Source organism: Miscanthus floridulus, chromosome 6 (genome assembly GCF_019320115.1).
Source record: "Miscanthus floridulus cultivar M001 chromosome 6, ASM1932011v1, whole genome shotgun sequence".
Classification (NCBI taxonomy): Eukaryota; Viridiplantae; Streptophyta; class Magnoliopsida; order Poales; family Poaceae; genus Miscanthus; species Miscanthus floridulus.
Genome location: NC_089585.1, coordinates 141,749,649 through 141,776,713, shown reverse-complemented (window position 1 = coordinate 141,776,713; position 27,065 = coordinate 141,749,649). Strand labels below are relative to the sequence as shown.

At 46.0% G+C, this 27,065-nt stretch overlaps 3 protein-coding genes and 2 pseudogenes across 3 annotated transcripts; all 5 read left to right on the top strand.

Moving 5' to 3' along the window:
- The first annotated feature begins 613 nt into the window (after positions 1 to 613).
- On the top strand, positions 614 to 2,805 carry LOC136457171 (small ribosomal subunit protein eS10z-like). The gene is made up of 5 exons (XM_066457216.1): positions 614 to 722; positions 821 to 869; positions 1,281 to 1,563; positions 1,938 to 2,073; positions 2,531 to 2,805. The coding sequence occupies exons 1-5, from the start codon at positions 720 to 722 to the stop codon at positions 2,597 to 2,599; spliced, it is 540 nt and encodes a 179-aa protein (XP_066313313.1). The 5' UTR covers positions 614 to 719; the 3' UTR covers positions 2,600 to 2,805.
- A 4,926-nt stretch (positions 2,806 to 7,731) lies between these two features.
- LOC136457159 (uncharacterized) lies at positions 7,732 to 11,060 on the top strand. Its single transcript, XM_066457205.1, has 5 exons — positions 7,732 to 8,170; positions 8,277 to 8,496; positions 9,042 to 9,110; positions 9,475 to 9,607; positions 9,705 to 11,060. The coding sequence occupies exons 1-5, from the start codon at positions 7,903 to 7,905 to the stop codon at positions 10,680 to 10,682; spliced, it is 1,668 nt and encodes a 555-aa protein (XP_066313302.1). The 5' UTR covers positions 7,732 to 7,902; the 3' UTR covers positions 10,683 to 11,060.
- Positions 11,061 to 11,930: 870 nt separating this feature from the next.
- LOC136457174 (ubiquitin-fold modifier 1-like) lies at positions 11,931 to 14,702 on the top strand. Its single transcript, XM_066457219.1, has 4 exons — positions 11,931 to 12,179; positions 12,309 to 12,406; positions 13,616 to 13,648; positions 14,298 to 14,702. The coding sequence occupies exons 1-4, from the start codon at positions 12,091 to 12,093 to the stop codon at positions 14,378 to 14,380; spliced, it is 303 nt and encodes a 100-aa protein (XP_066313316.1). The 5' UTR covers positions 11,931 to 12,090; the 3' UTR covers positions 14,381 to 14,702.
- Positions 14,703 to 14,832: 130 nt separating this feature from the next.
- Positions 14,833 to 20,270, top strand: LOC136457177 (plasma membrane ATPase-like; annotated as a pseudogene).
- A 2,468-nt stretch (positions 20,271 to 22,738) lies between these two features.
- Positions 22,739 to 26,716, top strand: LOC136457315 (uncharacterized; annotated as a pseudogene).
- Positions 26,717 to 27,065: the final 349 nt, after the last annotated feature.

Sequence of the window (27,065 nt, the reverse complement as noted above, 5' to 3'; positions counted from 1 at the left end):
CGGATAGGGACCCACGCGGGCGGGGTGATGCGGGAGCCATAGATTAAGCTGGGTGGAGCGAATTATCTTGGCGTCTGTCGATAACATTAGGTTTTTTAATGTAGAGATAGAGAATAATAATTGGATTAATTTTTAAATTGCAGAACATATTTTATATGAGTAGTCTGCCACGTTTGTATTTTTATGTTAGCGTGGCAACGCTGTGCACGTACCGAACTCGTACTCGTGATTGGTTATCTTCCACACGTATTAGCCGGGCAGAGCAGCGGCGAGCCGGATTAAGCTGGCAAAAGCATTAAGAGCTGGGGGGGACCCACACGGCAGGAGGGCAGAGCGATTAATAGTGCATCCGACGATAACATTATTAATTTTTTCATAGGCCCAACCCAATGCTTAATCCAGCAGTAAATCTCAATAATCTCTCACATATAGAAAAAAGGAAATAGACCAATTTTGCATAAAGAAAAGGGCCTATAATGATTTCACAGGCCCAATGTCTAACCCAGCTTACTTCAGACGTCTTATGGAAATGGGCCGACTTGTGCATCTAAAAGAAAAGGAAAGAACCCGTGCGGCCCAGGTCCGCCTCTCCCTTATATATCGACTCGCCACACAGCTAGGGTTTTCTCTCCAAGCAGCGCGCCACCTCTCCTCGATCCCCATCACCCCAGCCGTCGGCGCCGCCGTCGTTACCCGCTCCGTCTTACGCCGCCGCGACCATGGTGAGCGCTTCTCAACGAATCTACATCTGCTGGTTTATTACCAATGCGTCTGCTGCGCCCGCGTCTTCTTTACGCGATTTTCCACCCCTCTGCCGCAGATCATCTCCAAGAAGAACCGCCGCGAGATCTGCAAGTACCTCTTTCATGGTGAGCTCCTTCTCCCTTTTCGGTCCCCTGGGCGCCCAATATATTCGTGTATGCAGGTTGCCATTCCCATTCGTGATTAGTTCATTAGATGCCTTCTTAGCAGCAGTGCTGTTGCAGCCAGTAGAAGATAAATGAGAAAAACGGGAGCTCTTGATTGCAACCCAATTCCGAAATGTCTGTTTGCTATATTTGGGTTTCATGTAGAGGGCAATGAATTTTTTTGTCTCATCTCCAGTGTTTTAAACCGAATGCAATGTAATGCAAATGCGAGTAAATAGTTCTGTGTTAGTTATCATCGTCTACCATTTCAGACATTATAAGCATTTGCAACATTCTGATTGTGTACGACCCCAAGTTTATCCTTGTATTAGGTTGAGGGTATATGTAAAACTGTTGAACTTAATGGTGCAGAGGGTGTCCTTTATGCCAAGAAGGACTACAACCTGGCCAAGCACCCGAAGCTTGATGTGCCCAACTTGGAGGTGATTAAGCTCATGCAGAGCTTCAAGTCAAAGGAGTATGTGAGGGAGACCTTCTCCTGGCAGTACTACTACTGGTACCTCACCAACGATGGCATTGAGCACCTCCGCAGCTTCCTCAACCTGCCATCAGAGGTTGTGCCTAATACCCTCAAGAAGTCCTCCAAGCCACCGTCTCGTCCCTTCGGCTCTGGCCCACCGGGTGATCGCCCCAGGTAAATTTGTGGTCATCAACTCTCTTGTGTACATCTATCTGGAAATCTGTTGATATTTTTATGAGGGAATATGAGTCATACCTATGGTTTATGTACCCTTACCTGGCAGTTACATTATAGTTTTGTTGTTTCTAGTTCTGTATTCTGGCAACCAGACTGAACTAGTTATTGTTGACTTTTATTTTGAGTCTGTGAAATGGATAATCTTTGTGAATTGTTCCAGAATCCTCACAATTTTATTTCATATGCACCTAATTTTGGAATTGCCATCTGTGCTACATTCTATTTGTACATTATATATCACATATTCCTGGATTGCCAATAGATTTTCCCTGTTAAGCCATTGTTACTTACATATTCTGTTTATTTGACAGGGGTCCCCCTCGTTTTGGGGATGACAGACCTAGGTTTGGGGATAGGGATGGTTACAGAGGAGCTCCTCGTGGTGCTCCAGGTGATTTTGGTGGTGAGAAGGGTGGTGCTCCTGCAGAGTTCCAGCCATCTTTTAGGGTAAGTTCTGGAAAACTGGTCTCGTCTATATGATTTTTGCACAGCTGTTTACATTGGTTTCTTAACTTACATTGTCCAGTTCATTTCAGGAAAACAAGTTTAATTTTGCACTACTAGTCAAACTTTGATACATTAGTTTGTAAATAGAATCCCCTTGAGCACCGTGGTATTTCCATGCCATGTTCATGTCTTCGAGCTGGTTTGTAAACTTTAGACTGCCTTTAGAAGTTTTGGTAGTGTGGTTTGCTGTTCGTATGCAAGTGCGATATTCATTTTGACGTCTATTTGACGAGTCTGCAGTGTTTTTTTTACTTGGTGTATGCAGGGATTAATTTTATTGTGATGTAAATACATCATTTTATTAACATTTGTCAACTGCAACTGATTCAGTGTTCTTGCTGCTAATGCAGGCAAATAGCTTGTAAACTGACAGCAATGTTCTCTTTTTTTTTTTCAGGGTAGCAGACCTGGCTTTGGCCGTGGTGGCGGCGGCGCTTTTGGTGCTGGTGGATCTTCCATGGAGTGATCTATCAACTTGAACCAGGCAAATTGATTCGATGGACAGCTTTTCAAATGCAGTGCGCAAGGGGCGCGTGTCTGTTGATCTTTGAACTATGAGAACCATGAGATTTTGTTTTACCGAGCTGTTGCCGTGGCTTGATATGGTTTTGTGATCCTCGTTTTTGTTTAGATGAAATTATTGAAATCAAGCAGCAAGTTATCATTCGATTCGATGGTGCTATTGTCTCCTGTTCTGATATCTGATCTCTTGGATGTGCTCTGTACTGTCTCCTGTTTTGATATCTTTTCTCGCTGGACATGCCCTTGCACTCCCTAGCGCGACCTGAATGCCTGAAATATATTACGTTTATAAGGCAATGTTTCTAAGGTGCAACTTTGACTGTACTTCCTCCTTTCCAAATTAAAGGACAATTATAAGATGTCTGGTACTTCCTCTTTTCTAAATTATATACGGGCTTGGTATTGCCCGAATGCCCGCTAAAGTTTGTTTCACGTGCCCACGCGGGGCTCGCCTTTCCCGATCATCACTACGGTGGGTGCCCAACCAGCGTCGGAAGGAGCGACACTGAGGCGAGGCAGAAAAAAGGGGAGGAGTGAGATGCAACCCTCTAATCTATTTTTGAAATATTTAGATTAAACATTTACGAAGACAGATTAAACACTTGAAAACATGCATATGAACACACTTCCAAAAAAACATAAACACTTGAAAAGTCATTGCAAAGTATATACAACATCCAGATAAAATATTTGTAACATATATGTGGAACATATACAACATAAAACATATTTGCAACATACGTCTAAAAAACAGATAAAATATTTAGAACAGACGCTTGCACCATGCATATAAGCTCCTGAAGCACTTGAAACATACGCTTACAACATGTCAGGCACGACACTCTAGTGGATAATACCAGGTATATAAGTAGTGATTTCAAATCCAGAGCGTACTCTGGGTGAAGAGCGAGTGATCCCTCGATAGGGAGCATGAGCGATGCAAGCTCTTTTTTAGTCCTACCTATGTTGAAAGGTCCTTGTTTGGTTTTGGTAATTGAGTGACAACTTAGGTGGACTAATTGTGTTTATGTGAGATACACAGGTGATTAGTCCACATGTACATGTGTGTGAGCAACATATGCCATGGAGGTGAAAATGGCTTGGAGATGTTGCAAAGCTCACACATGTGATGATGAATGAGCTTATTGCACATGAGACATGACATTGAGTCATGTGATCAAGGTGGAGAAGATCAAGACAAGACTTGGCTTGATGGACCGGTTGCAAGCGTGAAGGGCAAGTCAAAGGCTTTGGAGTGATGGACCGCGTGGCGGTGAAGCTTGAGCAAGACTTGGCGCCGATGGACGATAGCAACGGTGAAGAGCAAGTAGAGTCAAGATCGATGAACCAATATGATCATGTGATGATATGAAGTGGATCATATCATTGTTGATTGTGTTGGTGCATGTGTTGCATCAACATTGAAGGAGATGGAATGGAATGCGCAAGGCAAAGGTATAACCTAGGGCATTTCATTTCACCGGTCATAGGTGTGTAGAGAAGTTTATGACCGGGTTTAGGATAGATGGCCGTACTATCAAGAGGAGCAAACTTGTTTGCATATCGGTCATCTAGTGCCACTCGAGTGATCTAACTTTGCATTGTCGCTAGGATCGAGTGGCGTGGCAAGTTGAGTGGCTAACATCCTTTGGGAAATGATTGTGAAAATGCTAACACACATATACATGATGGTGTACACTTGGTGGTGTTGGCACATTTACAAAGGAGGTGGTGTTTGCAGGGGTGAGATGGGTTTTGGGTCCCTCTCTCCCTCCCGCCGAGCTTGCGAGGCAGGATTCGGCGCTTTCGGGAAAATAGAATGCCTATTTTCTATTGCGCCGGATGCAAGTTCTTGTGGTTAGCACATTGGAGCAAGGGTGAAGAAGTTAGAAGTGAAAATGAGTTGATCGCGAAGATGCTGGCGTCGGTCAACTGACCGGACGCTGGATCTGAATGCACCGGACGCTGGCTGGCTGCGTCCGGTCAGGCTGACGTACGATGACGCAGAAGCTGGAGTGTGACCGGACGCTGGCTGCGTCCGATCAAGTGTGACCGGACGCGTCCGGTCGAGGTCGGTACCTTACTGGAAACGACCGGACGCTGGGGGTTCAGCGTCCGGTCAGTTGAAAGCTGCTGCGTCCGGTCAAGTCAAGTGACCGTTGGAACCGGGACACGTGGCCGTCTGTGGGCGACCGGACGCTGAGGTCCAGCGTCCGGTCAACACGACCGGAGCGTCCGGTCGGCTCGACCGTTGCCCAGTGAAGGGGTAACGGCTAGTTTAGCCCTTGAGGCTATAAATAGAAGTGGCCTTCGGCCATGGCTGGTGTGGAGCACCTCAAGGGACTTAGTGTCCATGCTTGTGAGTGCTTGGGAGCCCTCCATCACACATATACTTGATAGTGATCATCCGATTGTGTGAGTGGGCGATTTTAGTGCGATTGCATCGTGAGGTTGCATCGAGTGGCACTAGGTGATCGAGTTGCAAGCCGGTGGTGCTTGTTACTCTTGGAGGTTGCCACCTCCTAGACGGCTTGGTGGTGGTCTCCGTCGAAGCGCGCAAGAAGCTTGTGCGGCGCTCCGGAGAAGTGCTTGTGAGGGGCACTTGTGCTCGCCCCGCGGGAGTCGCGAAGAGCAACATTAGTAAAACGTGTCATTGAGCTACCCTCACTCAAGGGGTAGGTTCTTGCGGCGCCCGACGTGCGGGCTTGGCGGGTGATGCCAATTAGCCGCCGAACCACCAAGTGAGCGGTCGACACAACGGGGACTAGCGTGTTGGCAAACACGTGAACCTCGGGAGAAAAATCATTGTGTCAACCTTGTTCTTCCCGTTGGTTTGCATCTCCATTACACAAGCTTGCGTTTACTTTCATATACATTAAGCTTGTGTTGTTGCTTTTGTAATTAGTTAGCTTGTGTAGCTTGCTAGTTACCTTCATGCTTGTGTAGCATAGAAGTAGCTCCCTTACGTGGCTAATTTGGTTTATGTAACCTTGTTAGTCACATTACTTAGTTTGTGTAGCTAAGTAATTGCGCTCTCTAATTTGGCATTGGTTGCCTAGTTATTGAGCATTGCTAGTGAGCTTAGTTGGCTTTGTGCTTTTGCTTACTAGCATGTGTAGGAGCTCCCCTGTAGCTTAAAGTACTAGTGGCATAGGTTTGTGTAACCTTGCTCCTAGAATTGTTTAGGAGAGCTCTAACTAGCCTGGCACCTTTGTTGCATAATTGTCATCTTTGCAAGGTGCTAGTGAACATATATAGTGGGGTATAGTCTTGGCTAGACCGATAGTTTTAATTCCGCATTTGTATCGGTTAGCCGACGTGATTAAGTTTAGAAAAGACTATTCACCCCCCTCTAGTCGCCATCTCGACCCTTCATATGTCTTATTCTTACGAGAAAGCCGGTGACCACCATGTCTGGCGAGCCTCGAGGCGGTCGCGAAGTATGGCACAACCACGACGCCCTTGCCGTCTCTAGCCGTAGGAGGAGGTGATGAGGAGGACGCCGACGCTAGGCGGTGGATGTGCAGAAGAGGGACCTTGTACTAGTACCCGACGCGGAAGCCATCCGAGGATGTGAGCAAGACTACGGGCTTGAGGGAGCTTGGAGAGCGGCCACGTGGCAGCGGACGCCGCGGTCACGATGGTGAGGGGCGCGGAGAGCAGGACGAAGGTCGTGGCGGCAGTGAGGGCCACGGTGAGGAGGAGCGGGAGGCCGGGGGCGAATGAGGGTTGGGGTGCGGCCACGAAGGGAGGAGAGGAGAGCGACAGTGGGTCACGCCGAGTCGCCGGCGGTCCGGACCTCGTTTGAGTGGGGCGGAGACGCCATCGACGGATGATGCTTTAACTGCAGGACATGGGGAGAGTAGGAGTGGACTGGACCTGGCACGGAGAACGCGGCTCGTGGCTGGCAGCTTGTGGAGTGAGAGTTTTTTTAGGAAGTGTGGGAGCATCGGAAATCTGTGGGGGGTAAAATACGTCGATGACGTGAAGCCACGTAGCGTCCCACGTCCGGACGCCCTAATCGCAGCATTACCGAATTATATAAGATGTTTTTTTTTCTAGAAGCATTGTTTTAACTATGTATATCTAAACATAGTATGCATAGGAAAATCTATTCTATAAAAAAAACAAAGCGTTGTATAATTAAAAGGAGAATTTATTATTGTTTTTAAACATAGCAAAAGAACACTTAATGATACTACATTTCAAAAAAATCGTATCATGTTCTAATATCCACATTTCATGAAAACAATATGCAACGAAATGACTGACTCGACAATCAAACAGCCAATACATAACAATCCTGGTTTAAGGCCCCTTTGGAATGTCTTTTTTTCTCTCTTCTATTTCCTGCATTTTGTCTATAAAAACTGGATTAATTCTTGTAGAGTTTTCAATAAAATTCCTATATCCAGAGGAGCCCTTGATCTTTGGCACCGCCGTTTGCCTAGGAAAAAAACATGGTCAAAATCAAACCAAAAAGGAAAAAAAACTGTCCGCTCGGCGCCCCTGGCCTATGTAGGGCTTCTCCAACGCAACGGCGTGGAGTACTGCCCCAAAGGGCACGTCCACTTTGGTCCTTCACGTCACGGTGAATGATAGCTCCGTAGCGCTTCAGTATGTGTTGCAGGAGATACATTAGCTTCATCTGAGTCAAGAAACTATGAAGAAAGAACATAGGCGTCAGTGCAGCGGGCCATAGTATTGGAGCAAGTGGATTAGGACATTGTTTAGATTGAGGTTAGGAATTAGTATTTGATACGGTAGTACTTTCGTTTGTATTTGACAATTATTATCTAATCATGGTCTAACTAGGCTCAAAAGATTCGTCTCGTAATTTACAATCAAACTGTGTAATTAGTTATTTTTTTATCTATATTTAATACTCTATACATGTATCTAAAGATTTAATGTGACGAAGAAAGAGTAAAAAAACTTACAATCTAAACGAGGCCTAGCTCGTAGTAGTTTGCATTGTGGGCTTTGGAGTAGTTTGCATTGTGGGCTTTGGAGTACGTGTATTCATGCTTTTTGTTCGAGCTAACACATTTATTAGCTTGCGTTGGGGGTGGCCTTACCATTGTGTGCTTGACTGCTTTGGCAGCTCGACCGACGCGCCGTGGCGGCCGCCGCGGGCGCTGATAAACCTCCAGTTAAACCCTAGCATCCACCCCGCGTCGCCGCACACAGCGCCCGTTAGCACGCGCCGTCCCAGGATCGAGGATCGAGCTACCCACCCCACCTGGAATGGAGGACGACCGGGAGGAGCCGCCGCCCGCGGGGAGCGCGGCCGCCAACGCCAGCTCCACCTCCGGCGGCGGCGGCGGGAGCAAGGGTTCCCCGTGCGAGGAGTGCGGGGAGCAGCCGTGGAAGTACCGGTGCCCCGGGTGCGGCCGCCTCACCTGCAGCCTCCCCTGCGTGCAGGCCCACAAGCGCCACACGACCTGCACGGGCAAGCGCCCCCGGACGGACCCCGTCCCGCTCGCTCGCTTCGACGACAACCAGCTCATCTCCGGTACGCCTCCGTCCCCCCTTTCTTCTGATCAGTAGTCGACGCTGGCCGCCTCTTGAATTGCTCCCTTGTTGTTGTCTCCGTGCTGTGCCTGTCGCTGTCGTCAAAGATTACAACTTTCTGGAGGAGGTGAAGCAGGCCCACGAGTCCGCGCACAGGCTCGTCGGCGGCTTCGGCGGCAACTTCGGGGGACGGGGATCCGGCGGCGCCAAGCTGCCCGGATGGCTGTTGTACCTCAGCAAGGCGGCGAAACGCCGGGGCGTCAGTCTCTGCTTCCTCCCCAGGGGCATGGCCAGGAGAGAGCAGAACCGCTCGCGCCACAATTACAGGTGCTTTGTCTTGTTGATTCAGTTTTGACTTGCCATCGGTGTGATGCATTGCTGCTGGAGACCTTCAGCAGGCTTGCTTTGCAATTGTTGAATGACATGGCATGCGGTTCCTTTCTCATTATTATCTGAGAGGATCTTGGTTCACTTCAAGTATTTGGTGCCCCTAACAGTGCTAGAGAAAAGATGAGATGGAACTTTGATGATAAGTTCATAGAGTTGTCTAGTTACCATTCAGCTTAATATGCGCTAGTTAGGCGATAACAACACAAATACTGCAGCACCTTGAAAACAAATGCTATGTTTCACTCTGTAATCCTCCTACAACTAGTAGCCCCAACATTCTTTACTAAATGAATAGTTCAAGCTGTAATGTCTCATTGTCTGTATCTAGTGCAAACTTATATTGATGTATATTCCACCCTTCTCAGCCATTCTTTCCTACAACAAAAATATATCTCATCGACCCATGCTACTTGTATCACCCTTTCTTGCTTCCCTAGATTATGTCATACGAAAGCTGCTCTAATCTGAATCTCTCTGTGCAGGAAGGATTGCATATACTGGACACTTGAGTGGAGATTCAATTCAACTGATGTTGTCCTAACCGATCATGAGTAAGTTTATGATAATCTATCTATCAGTATTCTTCTTCTTCCTCCCAGTGTGCTTTCCTTGCAAATTGGAAACTGTTCAATATGGCGATATCTCATGGCAGAACAAAGCTACCAGTTTCTGCAACAGTTGCTCTTTTTCGTTACAGTCTCATATTTATGATGTTTCTGTCATCCTCAAAGGTCCTGCTGGCACAAATGTTATTATTCTTTCTTTACTTGGTTCCACGAGAAATTGAGTATCAAAATTATTTATATATACTATCGTAGTAGTTTTCCATGTGAAATAGAAACATATGGTGACTGCAGGACCCTAGTTGCTATCTCCCCCTTTCTTTGTGCGCTGATTTTTATGCATTTTTTTCAGGATAGATGAGCACACAACCTTGCTCTCTCTATTGGAAAAACATCTTAGTCCTGGCCCTTGGAAGGATCAGCTTACACAATATCGGAATACCGAATTGCATGATCTGAAACTCTTCATTCAAAAGTGTGCCAAGGTATTGTAAATCAAGTTTTCATGCATATGGAATGCTTATTGACTTTTGCTGTACTTTAATTTTCATCATATAATTCTTTAATTTTAATCTGTTGTAGCGATCAGAGTCACCATACCGCCTTCTCAATATAGAAGAACCATTGCGCCCACAGCTGAGGGGTATACTTGTTGTCGAGTACCCAACTATCAATGTCTTTCTTCCGTCGGACAATTATGACTTTGAAATCGAGAAAATGGTGAACAGGCTTCCTAAAGATGGAAAAAACCCTGGCAGCACAACTGACGAGCCACCTGTAGAAGGCAGCAAGTTTCATGAGGAGGAAATAGAGGAAGGCGAGTTTTCACCTGAGACGGAGATTATAGATCTCAAGGACTGTGGAACTTCGAATGCCTGTAAAATTTCTCCAGCAGATGTTACAAGTGAATCAAAGATACATAACAATGTTGATTCTTCTGGGCTCTCATACCCAGGTTGTCAAGCATTACATGGTCAGCCGAAAGAAGTGAATCAATTTGGCAAGATATCACCAAATGGTACCTCTGGGCCTGCAGAAACTAAGTCCCGCATGGAAGTCTGTCCTCTGGATATGGAGAAGACAAGGGAAAGTGGGTTGTGCTCAGAGGGGCACATTTTAGATCTTAAGGGGCATGCAACTTCATATCATGGCAGCATTGCAGAGTCAGAAGGTGCAGCTTTATCTAAGATAGACATCAAGACAACAGATTCTTTAGTACCATCTTCCATCAGCATTGTAGCATCTGATGGTGTGACGGGTCCCCAGCTGGAACACAGTCAACAAAACAAACGGACGCCAAGCTCAACTCCTGAAGCGCTGAAAAGGAAATCTTGCATGAAAGTTTATCCACTGGACTTTGACGAGAGACTGTTCCCAGAGGTACCCGACTTGGCCTTTGAGCAAGAGATGATGAATACCTACCCAGAGATGTTTGAGAATATGGATGTTGATGACTTCTTAAGCTGTGATTTTGCAATGATGAACAGGGTTGAGCCAGTAGAGGCAACGTCTGGGTCACTGTGGCACGACTTAGAGGAAGGGGAGATTCCAACATTGTGAAGGTATTCGAGCAAAAAATTCTGTGCGGTGCTTTTCCAGGACCATGATGCAACGCAATGGTAGAGCACTCACATGTACCTAGCTGCAACTCGAAACTATGCAGCCTCTGTTATTCTTTATAATTTTGTTCAGTTTCTCTGTTGTTATGTACCTGTCAGAGTAGCATAGAGTGTCGGGTGTCAAGGTAGCCTGTATCTCCTTGTTGCAGAAATTTTGGGGTTGTAACTTTGTATCCCTTGTCTGAGTAAGAGATGACGGATAACCGAATCAGGTGCCAAGGTAGCATGCGCTAGCTCCTTGTTGCACAGATTTTGGGGTTGTGACTTTGTATTGCTTGTTACTGAGCTGAACACTAGAATGGCCAATTTGAAGTTGCATACGCAGAATACAGTGTTTTGCAGCAGAATTCATGGTCTACAAACACACTAAATTAGTTGGGAATGGAGGCTAATCTATCAGATGCTGAACGTGATGCATGATCACCTAAAAAGAACAGAGAATTTAGCCAGATCTAATGATCTACATACGTATCCACAATTGTACTTTGACATTCTCGCAGGGGGGAAGCAGCAGTAATAATATTAATTAGAAGAAAAGAACAAGCAAGCCCCCTTGAAACACGATTTTTGTTTCTTCTGTTTCATGTGTTTCTTTTTCCTGTAAGAGCTGAATTGATTTCTAAACAATTTATGTAACATTTATCTTCCTCTAAGGTAAAGGGGTCATGGCTAATCCTGGGCAAAAATAACCGAGAACCGAACCGAAATAACCGGAATCGAAATCGAATTAACCAAAACCGAAATTTCGGTTCCTAGTTTAGTTCTCAGTTCTCAAGAACCGAAATAATATTGGGTAATTCGGTTCCAGACCTCGGTTAACCAAACAGAACCGAAGAACCGAATCTGTACATATTGGCCCAATAGCAAAAGAACCGAACTGTATGACTGATGTAATGTATGGCTTGGTTTTCATTTTTCTCCTTTTCTTCCCTTCTGTTTCGCTGATGTAATGTATGGCTCGGTTAGTTCGGTTCTAACTGAAACCGAACCGAACTAACCGAGACCAAATTTTCTCAGTTCCAAGTTTTCTAGCTAACCGATCGGCTCTAGTTTTATGCTAACCGAATTTTATAAAAAATTGAGGAACCGAACCGAACGGTTTCGGTTAACAGAACGCCATGGCCCATGGGGAAAGAATCTGCTGAAACGCGCGGCACGCGTGAGTTGTGAGACGCCTCAGAAAAACGCAACCTCTTTTGCTGCAAAGAAAAGGGTCGCGGGCACGCGACTGGGGCTTCGTCGCTACACAGAGGCAGCGCAGGCCCACTCAACAGAGACAGAGAGAGAGAGAGAGCAACATCTAGCACGCGACGCCGCGGCCTCGATCGGAGTCGGAGGCGAACGCCCCCATGGCGGCGGCGGCGGCGGGCGGCGGCGCAGGAGGGAAGGTGTCCTTCAAGATCATCCTCACCTCCGACCCCAAGCTCCCTTTCAAAGTGTGAGTACCACCAGCGCTTTCTCTCGCTCCCTCGGATCTGATGCCCCGGCGATCGATCGATCGCCGTGGCTGTCTGCGCTGCTCCCCGATCTGCGATTGATCCGACTCGCTCGCTCTGGGTTCCCGCAGGTTCAGCGTGCCCGAGGCGGCGCCCTTCACCGCGGTGCTTAAGTACGCCGCGGAGGAGTTCAAGGTCCCGCCCCAGACCAGCGCCATCATCACCAACGGTACACCATCCATCCCTCGCCCCTTGCCCCTCGCCTCATGAGAATTCTTCACTTGGATCGTGATCTCTCTTGCTCGTACGCGATTCGAATGATCCTCGCAGAGAGGAGAGGATCTACCCGATCATGATGGCTGATAGCAATTTTAGAAGGAATCGTGTTAGCGATTTTCGTTTTAGTTGGGATGATTGCATAGTTTTCTATCAGCCTATGCCTGTGCCACTTCAAATGGCCATGGTCGTGGTATTTCCATGTGAAATTTGGTGGGGGAAATTTTAGGTTCCTACTACCATGGAAATCATTTAACTGCGCGAGTGAATTCCACCTGCAGCATGTGCCATTGATGTTGGATGCCTAGGGTTACCTTACGTGTTTAGTTAGTTCCTCACTCCAAGTAGATGGCACGGCTATTTGGGATCTTGTGGCAAGCTAAGTTTTAGACAGCGACTTGTTGCTTGCAGTGGATGGCATGCAAGGGACATGTCCAATACCACGTTGCTCAGGTGGAAACCTATCACTGCAGTATGTAAGACATTGCTACTGGAGTGGTTTGGTGTTTTGTTTGCCATGGTGGCTTTATTATGTCCCAGGCAATGCCAGTCTGTAGTTTCGCTGTTTCGATATTGTTCCATTTAGTTCCTTGTTAGCTGTGTTGTATTGGTCCTGATAATTTAGGTGCCGATGCATAACAGAAGGTAATTTGTGCCCTTCGAGCTATTGTGTCTAGACATGATTTGGTTCCTGTTTAGGTAATTATTTTAAGATTTTTAGCGCTCTGGTTTGATCACCCAAATCTTGTTTGAGTATAATTAGAAACATGGAATGGTAAAATCTTGAATTTTCCCATCTTCCCATCTTCATGACTTCACTTCATAATGGTACGGAAATTGCATTTGGTAGCATAAAAATTTAAGCAGTCATATATTGAAAAAGAAAAGCATGTGCTACCATTTCCATGGTTATTTGTCTATAAGAATGGTGTGGATAACTTTTGGCTTTCTATCTATGTTGTTGCATGTTGGTGATCAGTGGCTGTAACATAGCACTTCTTGATGCACCTATTGCTGGTTATTACCATCAAGCTTGTGTGATGTGCGATGTTCTTTAAGTTTTTTACTTAACATCTGATGATCAGTAAATGTTCGTGGTGCTTGTCATACACAATACTCATACTTTGTCCTGTAATAATTTTGTATTCTCTCCTTTGCGCAGATGGAGTTGGCATCAACCCCCAGCAAAGTGCAGGTACCATTTCAAGATACATGCATACATTTTTGTTTCGGATCTGTGTTTTTTTTTCCTGGCGTGGTGCCCTCGTGCCTTCTAGAAAGTCACCAATGCAATATTTTTCCTGACACAAATATGTTGTATAGAAGAATTTGCATCAGCGAACCATTATAATGTTCTGAATTATAGAACATCGATAGAAATATTATATAGGCCTGTTTTGGATCTGTCCTTTTTTTTTGGTTGCCATACAATGCACTACGTAAATTGTGCTGACACAGAAGTTGGTAGCTGAAATTATCGATAGCGGTGATTGGGAGTGTTGCCTGTAGGCTGTTGCATCAGGTTGAGTTGTATTTTGCACGGGGTAAATAGTCTTGTAAGTTTGATCTAGTGCCATCCTTATGTAATTTATAAGCACTTGAACGTGCATTTGAAAATTCCCATGACTTAGCAAATAACATGGCATGGCATAGGCTTTGCACAAATGAACTGCTATGCTGTACCGTTTCTTGGATGAGTACCTCTGTCACTGGGGTGAACGTTCTCTATTTTGAGTTACTACATCGAATGTGTTTGTAGGTTTGATTTCTTTTATTTATCTGGCTGTACCTTTTCTTTTGGACTGAGGCCCCAGTTTCTGACATGAGCTACTGTTTTTCCTCAGGCAACGTGTTTCTGAAACATGGTTGGGAGTTGCGTCTCATCCCCCGCGACAGAGTTGGAGCTGTGGTTGTGCCTTCCTATTAGAGGATACAATGCATAATTATCAAAACTTGAGAAAAATAAAGCTTTGATGTTAGCTTTGCTTGGTTGTAGAGTGTTACAAGGATAGTAAGTGAACCTAACCGTATGTGATGTCTCCATTGTATACCCTCTGTTTGCACTGGGTCAGTGGCGCTAGGAAGTGGTTTTTGTTGAGAGATTTCTGAAAGCGAATCGAGTATCTGAACTAACCGCCGCTATCTGTCGGCGACTCGCGGGTTCTTTACTTTTGCTGAACAAAACGATATGGCCATCGCGCCGTCAGTCAGTTCAAGTGTGAAAAGCATTTTACTACTTCTTTGGTGAAGACCATCTACATTATAAAGGTTAACAGCAGACCCGACTCGCGTCGGCCTCCGCGGCTCTGCGCCGTGCACGAGAGTACTGCCTCCTCCCGTGCCAGTTTGTTGGATCAGAAACGCTATCCGTTTATCTGCTGATAAGCTCGGCTGGTGCTGGTTTGTTGTGAGTCTGGTGTCTGTGCTGACTGCCGAGAGGTTCCATCCATCCCTCCACGTGAGATTTCAGCCGGCCACCGTCGTATCTCTCTTTGCCGCCGCCGCCAGGGGATGGGGGTGGCGACCGACATGCAGAGTCTGGATCATATCAAAACAGAGGCGATTGATCTGGTCAGATTGATTTCATCATTCAATTGAGATTCACACACGTTTCTTTCTCCATTATTTTCAAAATAATCTAGACCTCGTGGTGTCGAGATCAGACAAGTGTGTTCTTTGTTCTAATCTAATCTAACACATGCACGTGCATCTACTACTACTTTGCAGGAGAGCATTCCTATGGAAGAAGTGTTCAGCACCCTCAGATGCAGTAAGGAAGGTCTTAGCTCTGGCGAGGTCCAGCAACGCACCGCTATCTTTGGTCCCAATAAATTAGAAGAAAAAAAGGTCGGCCATATGCATTCTCATCTCTTTCCTTCCTTTTTAATTCGTTGTCTGTTCCTTTTTATTTGTTGTCTGCCAATTTTAAAATCAACACAAGTACTAATATATGTTGAAAGCACAACTAGCTAGAAGTCATCGTAGATTAATATGTTATATAAAAGGATACGGATGTCAGCACCACGGATAGGCCACGTTTGTTAAATTTGCTACTAGTGTCGCTGTTAGATGCTATGATCACTTGGATTAGGGAAGGAAAAGCAGACTATATTATCTAGACTAGAAAAGGGACGAAATAACCTAACAGGATTTTCACCGGTTGTCTAGCTTATGGCAATGTTTTATATGCGAGTACAGTTCCTTTATGGCATTTAAGACGAAGTAACTCGATCGTCTCTATTTTTTTTTGGACAGAAGATCGTCTTTATAATAGCTTATTATATTTAAAAATTGATTTTAGTATATAAGATTATAAGTTCTCTAGCTATTTTTTCTAACATGAGCATATACAATGATTATAATACATTAGTACTCTTTTAATAACCTGACTGAATATATAATATGCTTAAAAAAATTTAATCTGCAATATACGCATAATTTGGTCGCAAATAAAATAACAGTGTCATATTTCCATTGTCGTGTTTGCAGGAAAGTAAGGTATTGAAGTTCTTAATGTTTACGTCGAACCCACTGTCGTGGGTGATGGAGTTTGCTGCTCTGGTAGCCATTGGGTTTGCCTACGGAGACGACAGGCCACCGGACTGGCAAGATTTCGTCGGCATTATAGTGCTCCTCGTCATCAATCTCCACCATCTCATTTATCGAGGAGAACAACGCCGGGAGCGCCGCAGAGGCACTCATGGCCAACCTTGCGCCCAAGACAAGGTGTTAGGTGATCTCCACCAATAGGCCCAACGATCTTTTGGGCCTTTGCTTCTGCTCCCTGATCGGGGGAGCTCAACCCTAATTGGTTGGTGGGCCCCTGTCGCACAGCACATACAAATAGAGAAGGTGGGGATCGGGGCTCGTTTCATCCCATCTACAGAAAACCCTAATCCGATCAAAGGTCGTGCTGCCAGCGACGGGATGTGCCCCGCCACCGCGTCGCTCCCTCTGCAGGGTCTCCACAGCGCCACCGGTGATCGTCTCCACCGCACTGCACGCCTTCTACACCGCGGCACCGGCGTCTCCTACGTTGCTGCGGTGCTACTGAGCCAGGGCGAGTAGAGAAGCCCTAAAGGAGAGATCTACCCCGATCTACGGGTTACACAGAGAGGTACACACATCATCGATCCTAACACAAGGTGCTGTGTGACGGGCGGTGGAGCGAGGAGGACGCGGCGGTCCTTGTCCCGGGTGACATTATCAGCATCAAGCTCGGCGACATCATCCTGGCCGACGCTCGCTTGCTCGAGGGCGACGCCCTCAAGATTGACCAGTCGGCGCTCACCGGCGAGTGTCTTCCGGTCACCAAGAACCCTGGCAACAGCGTCTAGTCGGGCTCCACGTGCAAGCAGGGCGAGATCGAGGCGATCGTCATCGCCACCGGTGTGCACACCTTCTTTGGGAGGGCGGCGCACCTCGTCGACAGCACCAACCAAGTCGGCCACTTCCAGCAGGTGCTCAAGGCGATCGGCAACTTCTGCATAGCCACCATCGCCATCGGCATATTCGTCGAGGTCGTCATCATGTACGCGGTCCAGCACCGCCGGTACCGTGAAGGCATCGACAACATCCTCGTCCTTCTGATCGGTGGCATATATACCGATTGCCATGCCTACTGTGCTCTCCGTCACCATGGCAATCGGCTCTCACAAGCTGTCATTGCAGGGCGCTATCACCAAGCGCATGACCGCCATCGAGGAGATGGCCGGCATGGATGTGCTTTGCAGTGACAAGACTGGCACGCTCACCCTCAATAAGCTCAGCGTTGATCGTGGCCTTATTGAGATCTTTGCTGCGGACCTTGAAAAGGACGATGTTGTCTTGTTCGCCGCTAGGGCATCTAGGGTGGAGAACCAGGACGCAATCGACGCCGCCATGGTTGGCATGCTCGGTGACCCAAAGGAGGCTAGGGAAGGCATTGAAGAGGTGCATTTCTTCCCCTTCAACCCCGTCGACAAGCGAACTGCCCTCACATATATTGATCTCGCCGACGGCACCTGGCACCGTGTCAGCAAGGGCGCTCCCGAACAGGTACAGTGTCATGGATTACTCATCCTCGTCTATTTTTTACCCACTGAAAGTCTGATTGTATCCATGGTGTGCATGATTGTAGATGCTGGCCCTCTGCAACTGTGGAGATAATGTCAAGAACCTGGTTCACACTGTGATCGACAAGTACGCCGAGCGTGGTCTTCGGTCTCTTGCAGTTGCAAGACAGGCATGTTTACTTTTAGAATTGCATTCTTTTCTTGACAGGAGGAGTATGTTTATTTTAATTGTGTCTAATATTTTATCTTGTTTTTCTACAGCAAGTTCCGGAGAAGAGTAAAGAAAGCCTCGGAGAGCCATGGGAATTTGTGGGCCTGCTCCCTCTCCTGGACCCGCCAAGGTCAGATAGTTATGACACAATCAAGCGTGCACTCGACCTCGGTGTCAACGTGAAGATGATCACTGGTACATTCCGCATTTGATTGCCTAAATAATTCTACTTTTACGCTGCAGGCCTGAGAGGTTCATGCTGACATGCTTTGACATTGGCACCTGCAGGTGATCAGCTCGCCATTGCTAAGGAGACGGGGAGACGGCTAGGGATGGGCACAAACATGTATCCATCATCGGCTCTGCTTGGGAAAAGCAAAGATGAAGCCACTGCTTCAATTCCTGTGGAAGACTTGATCGAGAAGGCCGACGGCTTCGCCGGCGTCTTCCCAGGTTTGCATGAACACAGAATTGCAGTGTAGTAACAATTGGTTGGATTGTTTACTCATTCTGAAGTTGTGCACTTTGATGCAGAGCACAAGTATGAGATTGTCAAGAAGCTGCAGGAGATGAAGCACATCTGCGGAATGACAGGAGATGGCGTGAACGATGCGCCAGCTTTGAAGAAAGCGGATATCGGAATTGCTGTAGCTGGAGCTACTGATGCGGCACGGAGCGCCTCTGACATTGTGCTTACCAAGAAGGGCTCAGCGTCATCATCAGTGCCGTGCTCACTAGCAGGGCCATCTTCCAGAGGATGAAGAATTACACTGTAAGCGAGCATTTCTTCTTGCGACGAAATTCACTGATTAATGATGCCTTACGATTGTGACCATAATTAATTCCTTCTCTTGTTTTTTTGGTTGGTTAGATATATGCGGTGTCAATCACTATACGTATTGTGGTAAGTTTTTTACCTAGGCTTTGCAAAAATCTAGAGACATGTATGGTTTTATATTTGTTTGAAATTCTTATTTACCATGAATCGTGAATGTGCAGCTTGGGTTTCTGCTGATTGCGCTGATATGGAAATTTGATTTCTCACCATTCATGATTTTGGTCATCGCCATTCTGAATGATGGTAAGTTTGCAGTACTACTTCATTCAGAGGCATACAATACAAAACAGTTGCATATAATTCCTGTGCAATCAACACTTGTTTTTCTAAAGAAATATATACTGTATGATTTCAGGCACCATCATGACTATCGCAAAGGACATAGTAAAACCGTCGCCACACCCTGATAGCTGGAAGCTGAACGAGATCTTTGTCACCGGAATTGTTTATGGTGCCTACATGGCTGTAATGACGGTGGTGTTCTTCTGGGCTATGAGAAGCACCGACTTCTTCTCTGTAAGCATAGATATCTTCTTCTGTCTTCTCCATTACCAATCAATCCAAATTGAGCATGAAAGACAATAAGATTATTCACTGCCTCGACATGACATTTTCTTATGGAAATGCAGAACACCTTCCATGTGAGGTCTCTGCGTGGCAGCACCGATGAGACGATGTCAGCGCTGTACCTGCAAGTGAGCATCATCAGCCAGGCCCTCATCTTCGTGACGCGTTCGCGCAGCTGGTGCTTCACGGAGCGCCCCGGCTTCTTGCTATGTGCAGCGTTCGTCATCGCGCAGATCGTAAGCATCCTTTCACTTCTGATCGAGCAACGAGCATGCCTACCACATCGGTCGATCGATCTTGAAATCAATCTGCTTGTGGTTGCAGGTTGCCACTGTCATTGCAGTGTTCGCGAACTTTGGGTTCGCCCATATCAGAGGGATCGGATGGGGTTGGGCGGGCGTCATCTGGCTCTACAGCCTCGTCACCTTCGTCCCACTCGACCTGTTCAAGTTCGCCATCCGCTACGTGCTGAGCGGCAGGGCCTGGAACAACCTCCTGCAGAACAAGACGGCCTTCACGACGAAGAAGAACTACGGTAGGGAGGAGCGCGAGGCGCAGTGGGCGACGACGCAGCGCAGCCTGCACGGCCTCGATATCGAGGCGGGCGGCGGCGACAGGAGCGGCGGCGGCGGGAGCTTCGAGCTGCCGGAGATCGCGGAGCAGGCGAAGCGGCGAGCCGAGTTCGCGAGGCTGAGCGAGAAGAACACGCTGAGGGGCCACCTCGAGTCGGCGGCCAAGGTCAGGGGCATCGACATCAACGCCGTCAGGACGCCCTTCTACAGCATGTGACCACCGACGTGATCGATCGAGCGGCCGGTCGGGCGGCGTCGCTTCCGTACGTACTCGCTGCGTGTTTTTAGGAGCGGTACATGAAGCAAGTGTCTTCGATCTCCATAGCTAGCTAGTTAGTTTGGGGTCGGTTGGTCTGGTTTGTTCGTAGTTTGGTTGGCTCGCTGGTTGCTCAGTCAGTCAGGTTACACACGTTTGTTTCTGCCCTTATGGTCTGTTAATTACATTGCATTACACTCTTCTGAATTTTCAGAAGTGTATGTGCTTCTTTTTATTTATTTATAATATCCTAACTAATTGTGAACTAAGTCAATGTTTCGTCGTTTCGGTGGTCGTGTAATTCAAATTCCATTGTCAATTTCACTGAGTACCATCATGGCTGAGATTGTAACCGTAAGGCTAGTCTCAATGGTGAGTTTCATGGCGTTGTTTTCAAAACAGCCATGTCATATACAATGAAATAAAACTCGGATGAAACAACTCCTCTCAATGCAAAGTTTCATAGTCATTTAATTCCATGACTCATAGAGAGTTGGTAATTATGCTAAGAGAGTTTCATTTCTTCTCTCTCTTCTTAAATACACCCTCTCAAGGGAAGGAAAAGGATGTAGAAGGAACAGATCAACAACTTTGGCTACCAAGGTGCCAAAAGAATTATCTACCATATTTCTGGGAATTTTTTTGACATGAGAAAATCAGCAATATCTCGGGGCAGAGCATATTTGAGTTGAGCAATTTCTAAGAAGGCTACAGATCAGCCCATTGTAAGCACCAACAAGCTTCAAAATGTCCCTGGACCAGAAACCTTGGATGTTGCACCAGGGAGCGTATTTGGGCCAGATAAGTTTTTTTTTTGGTGACCATACCCAAGGCAGGTCATGACTATCAAGCAAGCTATCTGCAATTACTTCCAACTCTAGGGCCACGATTTTCATTGTCCTTTAGACTGGAACAGTAGGCATCAACGCGAGCAAAATTATTGTGCAGGTATTCCACGAGACCATTATCCCTGTAAGAATCAAATAAAAGGTAGTCGACGATCATAGTTGGCCGGAAATTCCAGTCATGATCAATTGCACCAATCTCGTAGCACTGTCCACCAAAGCGAAGATCATGACTATCATCTACAGGATCAGCACTAGGGTGATTGATTTTGTATTTATTCGTCAGGCATGCGTGGCAGTTATCTGCATTATGCACAAGAAGGATTAGCCACATAGAATATATATTTATGAACTTGAACAATCAGACAGACAAACAAAATAAATGCTTCAACAAGAAAAACATCTGGATCACGTTAGTAAATCATGCATTCAAGTTCAACGCCACTTTTGATTTATTGGAATCGCACGAGAAATCAAGTTTCAGACATCCTGGGGTAGTTGGTTAATCATCGGTTCAGAAATTTTATTGTGTAGCAACTGTGCCCAAAACTCCCAAAGATGACAAAAATATCAGTTGCTAGATACTCAGGTTACCAGATGTGCATCTTAAAACTCACAAGATCAAGCAAGGGGTTACTAAGGGCTTGTTTAGGACTGCTCTGCTCCACCTTTTATAGCTCTGCTCCTAAACTTACCTGCCAAACAGGTCCAACTCCACAAACTCTGCTCAAAAAAAAAGATGGAGTTTTGGTCCAACTCCATGTTTTTCCCGGACCTCCTCAAAGGGTACTCCACGAACCAGCGTTTCGTATGTCCTTGTGGAGTTGGAGGTAATTACCCGCAATTGCCACTCGTTACGCAAATACCGTTTCGTTCTATTCCTGTTTCCTCCCGTCGCCCCCCACCCGATGCCCTCATCCTCTACTCCCATCGCCTCTCTCCTCTAGGCTCCAACCCGTCCTCCCCAAACCCTAGCGACGCCGTCGCTCATTCCGGCCGCCACGGCAAGACATCCAGCCAGGTGATGGACGGAGAAGATAGATCCGTTGATCCTGAACTGGATCCTCTCTTTTCTTACCCCCAAATCCCCTCCGTCTTCCCTCCCCCAACTTCGCATGAAGCTGCTGCCGGCGTGTCCGTGGGTCAAGGAAGCTCGCCGACGCCTAGGGTGGGGCTGGCGTGGCCTCCTCCGGTGGCGCCGTCGGTGGCCTCCGTCTAGGGCGGGACGGGTGGTGGCCGTCCAGGACCAGCTGCTGGTCGATCAGGGCAGGCCGCTCCACAAGCCACGACCGACCAACGCCCTCTGGCATGTGCTTCACGCAAACGACCACTACCAGCGAAGAAGAAAGATGAACAGGTATTGTTCCTTGCTGTAAAACTTCAAAATGAGCTTCATGATGCCTTGAATAGATAGTATTTGTGCGACAGTGCTAGCAAAATTCAATAGATTGTCCTGAGTGCTTGAACATACTATTGCAATATCATGGTCAGGGTGATCAAATGGACTGGAACGATGCACATTTGCAATTATCCTGCGAGTTGATGGCTCAACAAGTTAGTAGAGGCAATCGTCCAAATACTCATTTGAACTCTGTAGGTTATACTGAGGTCTCAGCTAGGTTTTTGCAAATGACTGGTATCTCATTATCAAAGACTCAAATTAAGAACAAGTGGGATAAATTAAAGGCTGATTGGACCATTTGGCTAAAGTTGAAGAGGAGGCAAACAGGAACTGGTTGGAACAATGCGACCCAAACAATTGACATGAAGACTGAGTGGTGGAAGAAAGCAAAAAATGTGAGTGCTATCAACGTATCAATAATTTTGTATGGCTTTATGTACTGATGTAATGATATATGTACTAATGTTTTTTTTGCAAGATATTTCAAGGTGTGGCAAGATCAGGAAAAAGCCTATCCAAAATGATGATTTGCTTAGGGAAATGTTTAGAAATATTACAAATGAGGAAGCAAATCATTGGAACCCTTTTAGTGACAATCCTATTATCCCTACTAGCCAAGAGCAACCTTTTGATGTAGACGACAGTGAATATGTTGATGGAGAGAATAATGCCCAAGGTGACCCATTTGATGCCAACAAGGAGGGGGATGAGGAGGTTCAGGAAGTCACTCCAAGTGCGGTTCCAAATAAAAAACCTCGTGTTGCTGCTGTGGATAGGAAAAAGACAAAGTCAAGCACATCTCTTCTAATGGTTGAAGCAATTTCGAAGATATCTGACTGTTTAAGTTCATTTACAACAAAGAAGCAAGAAGGGATCACCATCATGGAAATAATGGAGCATGTGAAGGACTGTGGTGCGGCGTATGGTTCAGATGAACATGACATTGCCGCCCAGCTGTTTGTGAAGAAGAAACACAGAGAAATGTTTATGACCTTGCCTACTAGAGAAATTAGGCTCAATTGGCTTAGGAAGAGGCACAATGACAAATATGGAAGTTAGTTTTTTTTTGGCAACCTGTATGCTATTATTTGTGCACCTGTATGCTATTATTTGTGACCCTGAAACTATGTATTGCTATTTGAACCATTATTTATCTATGTATTATTATTTTGACCATTATTTATCTATGTATTGGTGCATGTACGTTCTTTTTTTCTCTGTGTGTCATTTTTCTCTCTGTGTGTTGCTGTTTTGTCTCTAATTGGCATCCTGCATGGCCTTTTTTTACCTCTATGCAGAGTGATGATGAAACTGATGATGAAACTGATACCTCTGACAATGAGAGCATGGCATTTTGGAATCTTGTATTGGCTGGTGCTAAACTTGCTGCAGCTTATGTTGAATTATATTTTGACAAAAATCCACCTAGGACATCACTCCTTAGTGGTATGGGCTGGTGAAAGGTCCTAATGGCTAGAGGGGGGGGGTGAATAGCCTAATAAAATTTCTACAACAACACTTAACAAAGTGGTTAGACAATTATGAGGCGAAGCGAGTGTTGCGCTAGCCTACTTAAAATGCAAGCCACCTACCACAATTCTAGTTTAGATAGTGTCTATTCACACAATAGTAAAGACACTATTCTATGTTAGTGTGCTCTCAAAGACTAACTAAAGAGCCACATCAACCAAGCAAGCAAGCTCTCACAACTAGCTACACTAAAGAGCTTGTCAACTAGTTTGCGGTAAAGTAAAAAGAGTGATCAAGAGGGTTATACCGCCGTGTAGATGAATGAACTAATCAATCACGAAGATGAATAACAATGATGACCAATCACCTCGGAATCAAAGATGAACACAATGATTTTTTTACCGAGGTTCACTTGCTTGCCGGCAAGCTAGTCCTCGTTGTGGCGATTCACTCACTTGGAGGTTCACGCGCTAATTGGCTTCACACGCCAAACCCTCAATAGGGTGCCGCACAACCAACACAAGATGAGGATCACACAAGCCACGAGCAATCCACTAGAGTACCTTTTGGCGCTCCACCGGGGAAAGGTCAAGAACCCCTCACAATCACCACGATCGAAGCCGGAGACAATCACCACCTCCGCTCGACGATCCTCGCTGCTCCAAGCCGTCTAGGTGGCGGCAACCACCAAGGTAACAAGCGAAATCCGCAGCGAAACACGATCACTAAGTGCCTCTAGATGCAATCACTCAAGCAATGCACTTGGATCACTCCCAATCTCACTATGATGATGAATCAATGATATAGATGAGTGGGAGTTCTTTGGCTAGGCTCACAAGGTTGCTATGTCAATGAAAATGTGCAAGAGACCTCCCTTGAGCCGGCCATGGGGCTATAAATAGAGCCCCAATCAAATAGAGCCGCTATACCCCTTCACTGGGTAAAACGCGCTCTGACCGGACGCTCCGGTCATACTGACCGGACGCTGGCCCTCAACGTCCGGTCGCCCGATGGACGCCACGTGTCATCGCCTTCAAACGGTGTTCGTCAGATCCCAACGGTTATGACGCTGATCGGACGCAGCAGCTTCAACTGACCGGACGCTGAACCCCCAGCATCCGGTCGTTTCCAGTAAGGTACCGACCTCGACCGGACGCGTCCGGTTAAAACTGACCGGACGCTGGAACCTCAGCGTCCGGTCGAGTACAGTAAGGGTCGAAACCTGGTTTTCCTCGACCGGACGCGTCCGGTCCACCTCGACCGGACACAGCCAGCGTCCGGTGGTAAACCCTAGCCACTGTACCGACAGTTAACGCGATCGGACGCAGGCAGTCAGCGTCCGGTGCTCCTAGATCTAGCGTCCGGTCACTGGACCGACGCTGGCATCAGCTCTGTTTTCACTTCTATCTTCTCCACCCTTGCTCCAATGTGCCAACCACCAAGAATTTGCATCCGGCGCAATAGAAAATAGGCATTTCATTTTCCCGAAAGCGCCGAATCCCGCCGAGCTTGTGCACATGTGTTAGCATATCTTCACAAATATTATCAAGGGTGTTAGCACTCCACTAGATCCTAAGTGTATATGCAATGAGTTAGAGCATCTAGTGGCACTTTGATAACCGCATTCCGATACGAGTTTCACCCCTCTTAATAGTACGGCTATCAAACCTAAATGTGATCACACTCTCTAAGTGTCTTGATCACCAAAACAAAATAGCTCCTATAGTTTATACCTTTGCCTTGAGCTTTTTGTTTTTCTCTTTCTTCATTTCAAGTTTAAGCCCTTGATCATCGCCATGCCATCACCATTGTCATGCTATGATCTTCATTAGCTTCTTCTTCTTGAAGTGTGCTACCTATGTCATGATCACTTGATAAACTAGGTTAGCACTTAGGGTTTCATCAATTTACCAAAACCAAACTAGAGCTTTCAGCTGGTTGCTAGAGACGCTGAACACACCGGGAGAATGCCATTCGTAGCTTTGGATGAGCACACAGATGTTCTACGACCTTCATGATTTATTGGTTGGAAGGTATGGTCTGAAACCATCCCTACATATAAACACTCAGGAGATGTTGGTAGTGTTCTTATTTGTGTTATCTAGAAATGAATCTAATAGAAAAGCACAAAACCGGTTCAAGCACTCGGGTGAAACTATTCATAGGAAATTTGATGAGGTACTGAATGCTTTCATGGATATGTCTAGAGATTTTATTAGACCAAAGAACCCCAACTTCCGAACTGTTCACAGGAGGATAAGAGATGACCGTAGAGCATATCCACATTTCGAAGATTGCATTGGTGCTCTAGATGGTACTCATATCCGAGTTTCGTTGCCACCTGACGATCAAGTAAGATATTGGAAAGTCTGGTATACCTACTCAAAACGTTCTAGCAAGTTGTGACTTTGATATGAGGTTCACTTATGTGTCGATGGGACAGCCGGGCTCTATGCATGATACTAGTGTCCAGTACAATGCAATTAGAGTGGACGAGAGCTTTTTTCCACACCATCCAAAAGGTATTAAAAATATGACCATGCACTTTATTGTTTGATCAAATGCTTACAAATGTGATCTGATATTTTGTTTCTAATAATTATAGGCAAATATTATGTTGTCGATGCGGGATATCCTAATCGTCCGGGATACCTTTGTCCTTATAAAGGTGAGAGGTATCATATGCCGGAGTGGCATAAAGGAATGGAACCAAAGACTCCTAAAGAAAGGTTCAATCGTGTTCACTCATCCATCCGCAATGTTATTGAGCGATCATTTGGAGTGCTAAAAATGAAATGACAGATTCTATATAAAATGGCGTCCTACCCGATGTTCAAGCAAAAAATGATTGTTGTGGCTACTATGGTCCTTCACAACTTCATTCGTGAGCATGGCGGTGAAGACTTGGACTTCGCTCGGTGCGACCGTGATCCAAATTATGTTCCAAAGATTCCGGAAAGATACCTAAAATATGTGGCTAGATCAAATGGCTCTATGCTCCTACTATGGACAAATTCCGTGATGACTTGGCCACCGCTCTTTCTCTAGCTTGGAACTAGAATTATGTATTAGTCACTATTCTCTAGTTATCTATGGACAACTATTTCTATTAGAATGATGGACTTTGTTATCTTATTTATCATTAGTCATGTATGGACAATTATTTGTATCCGAAATATGAACTTTGTCAATTATCCATCAAGCACTTTGAAATTTACGTGACAAAAGTATGGAATTATTTGGCCGAAATATTTGTTTTTTACCTTTCTCCAATAAATTAAATGAGATTATAATATTTACACCATATTTGAATTGGTAAAAAAAATATTCAATTACACATGCTCTGCATACAACAGAACATACACCAAACATCGATCAGGGGCATAGTAGACCTTTC

Bases quoted from the DNA above. Each gene is read 5' to 3' on its own strand.
- LOC136457171 (XM_066457216.1), top strand. The intron at 870-1,280 runs GTGAGCTCCTTC...TTAATGGTGCAG, and splicing joins CTGCAAGTACCTCTTTCATG to AGGGTGTCCTTTATGCCAAG. The intron at 2,074-2,530 runs GTAAGTTCTGGA...TTTTTTTTTCAG, and splicing joins AGTTCCAGCCATCTTTTAGG to GGTAGCAGACCTGGCTTTGG.
- LOC136457159 (XM_066457205.1), top strand. From the start codon at position 7,903: ATGGAGGACGACCGGGAGGAGCCGCCGCCCGCGGGGAGCGCGGCCGCC. The intron at 8,171-8,276 runs GTACGCCTCCGT...CTGTCGTCAAAG, and splicing joins CGACAACCAGCTCATCTCCG to ATTACAACTTTCTGGAGGAG. The intron at 8,497-9,041 runs GTGCTTTGTCTT...CTCTCTGTGCAG, and splicing joins CGCTCGCGCCACAATTACAG to GAAGGATTGCATATACTGGA.
- LOC136457174 (XM_066457219.1), top strand. From the start codon at position 12,091: ATGGCGGCGGCGGCGGCGGGCGGCGGCGCAGGAGGGAAGGTGTCCTTC. The intron at 12,180-12,308 runs GTGAGTACCACC...GGGTTCCCGCAG, and splicing joins CCCAAGCTCCCTTTCAAAGT to GTTCAGCGTGCCCGAGGCGG. The intron at 12,407-13,615 runs GTACACCATCCA...TCCTTTGCGCAG, and splicing joins CAGCGCCATCATCACCAACG to ATGGAGTTGGCATCAACCCC.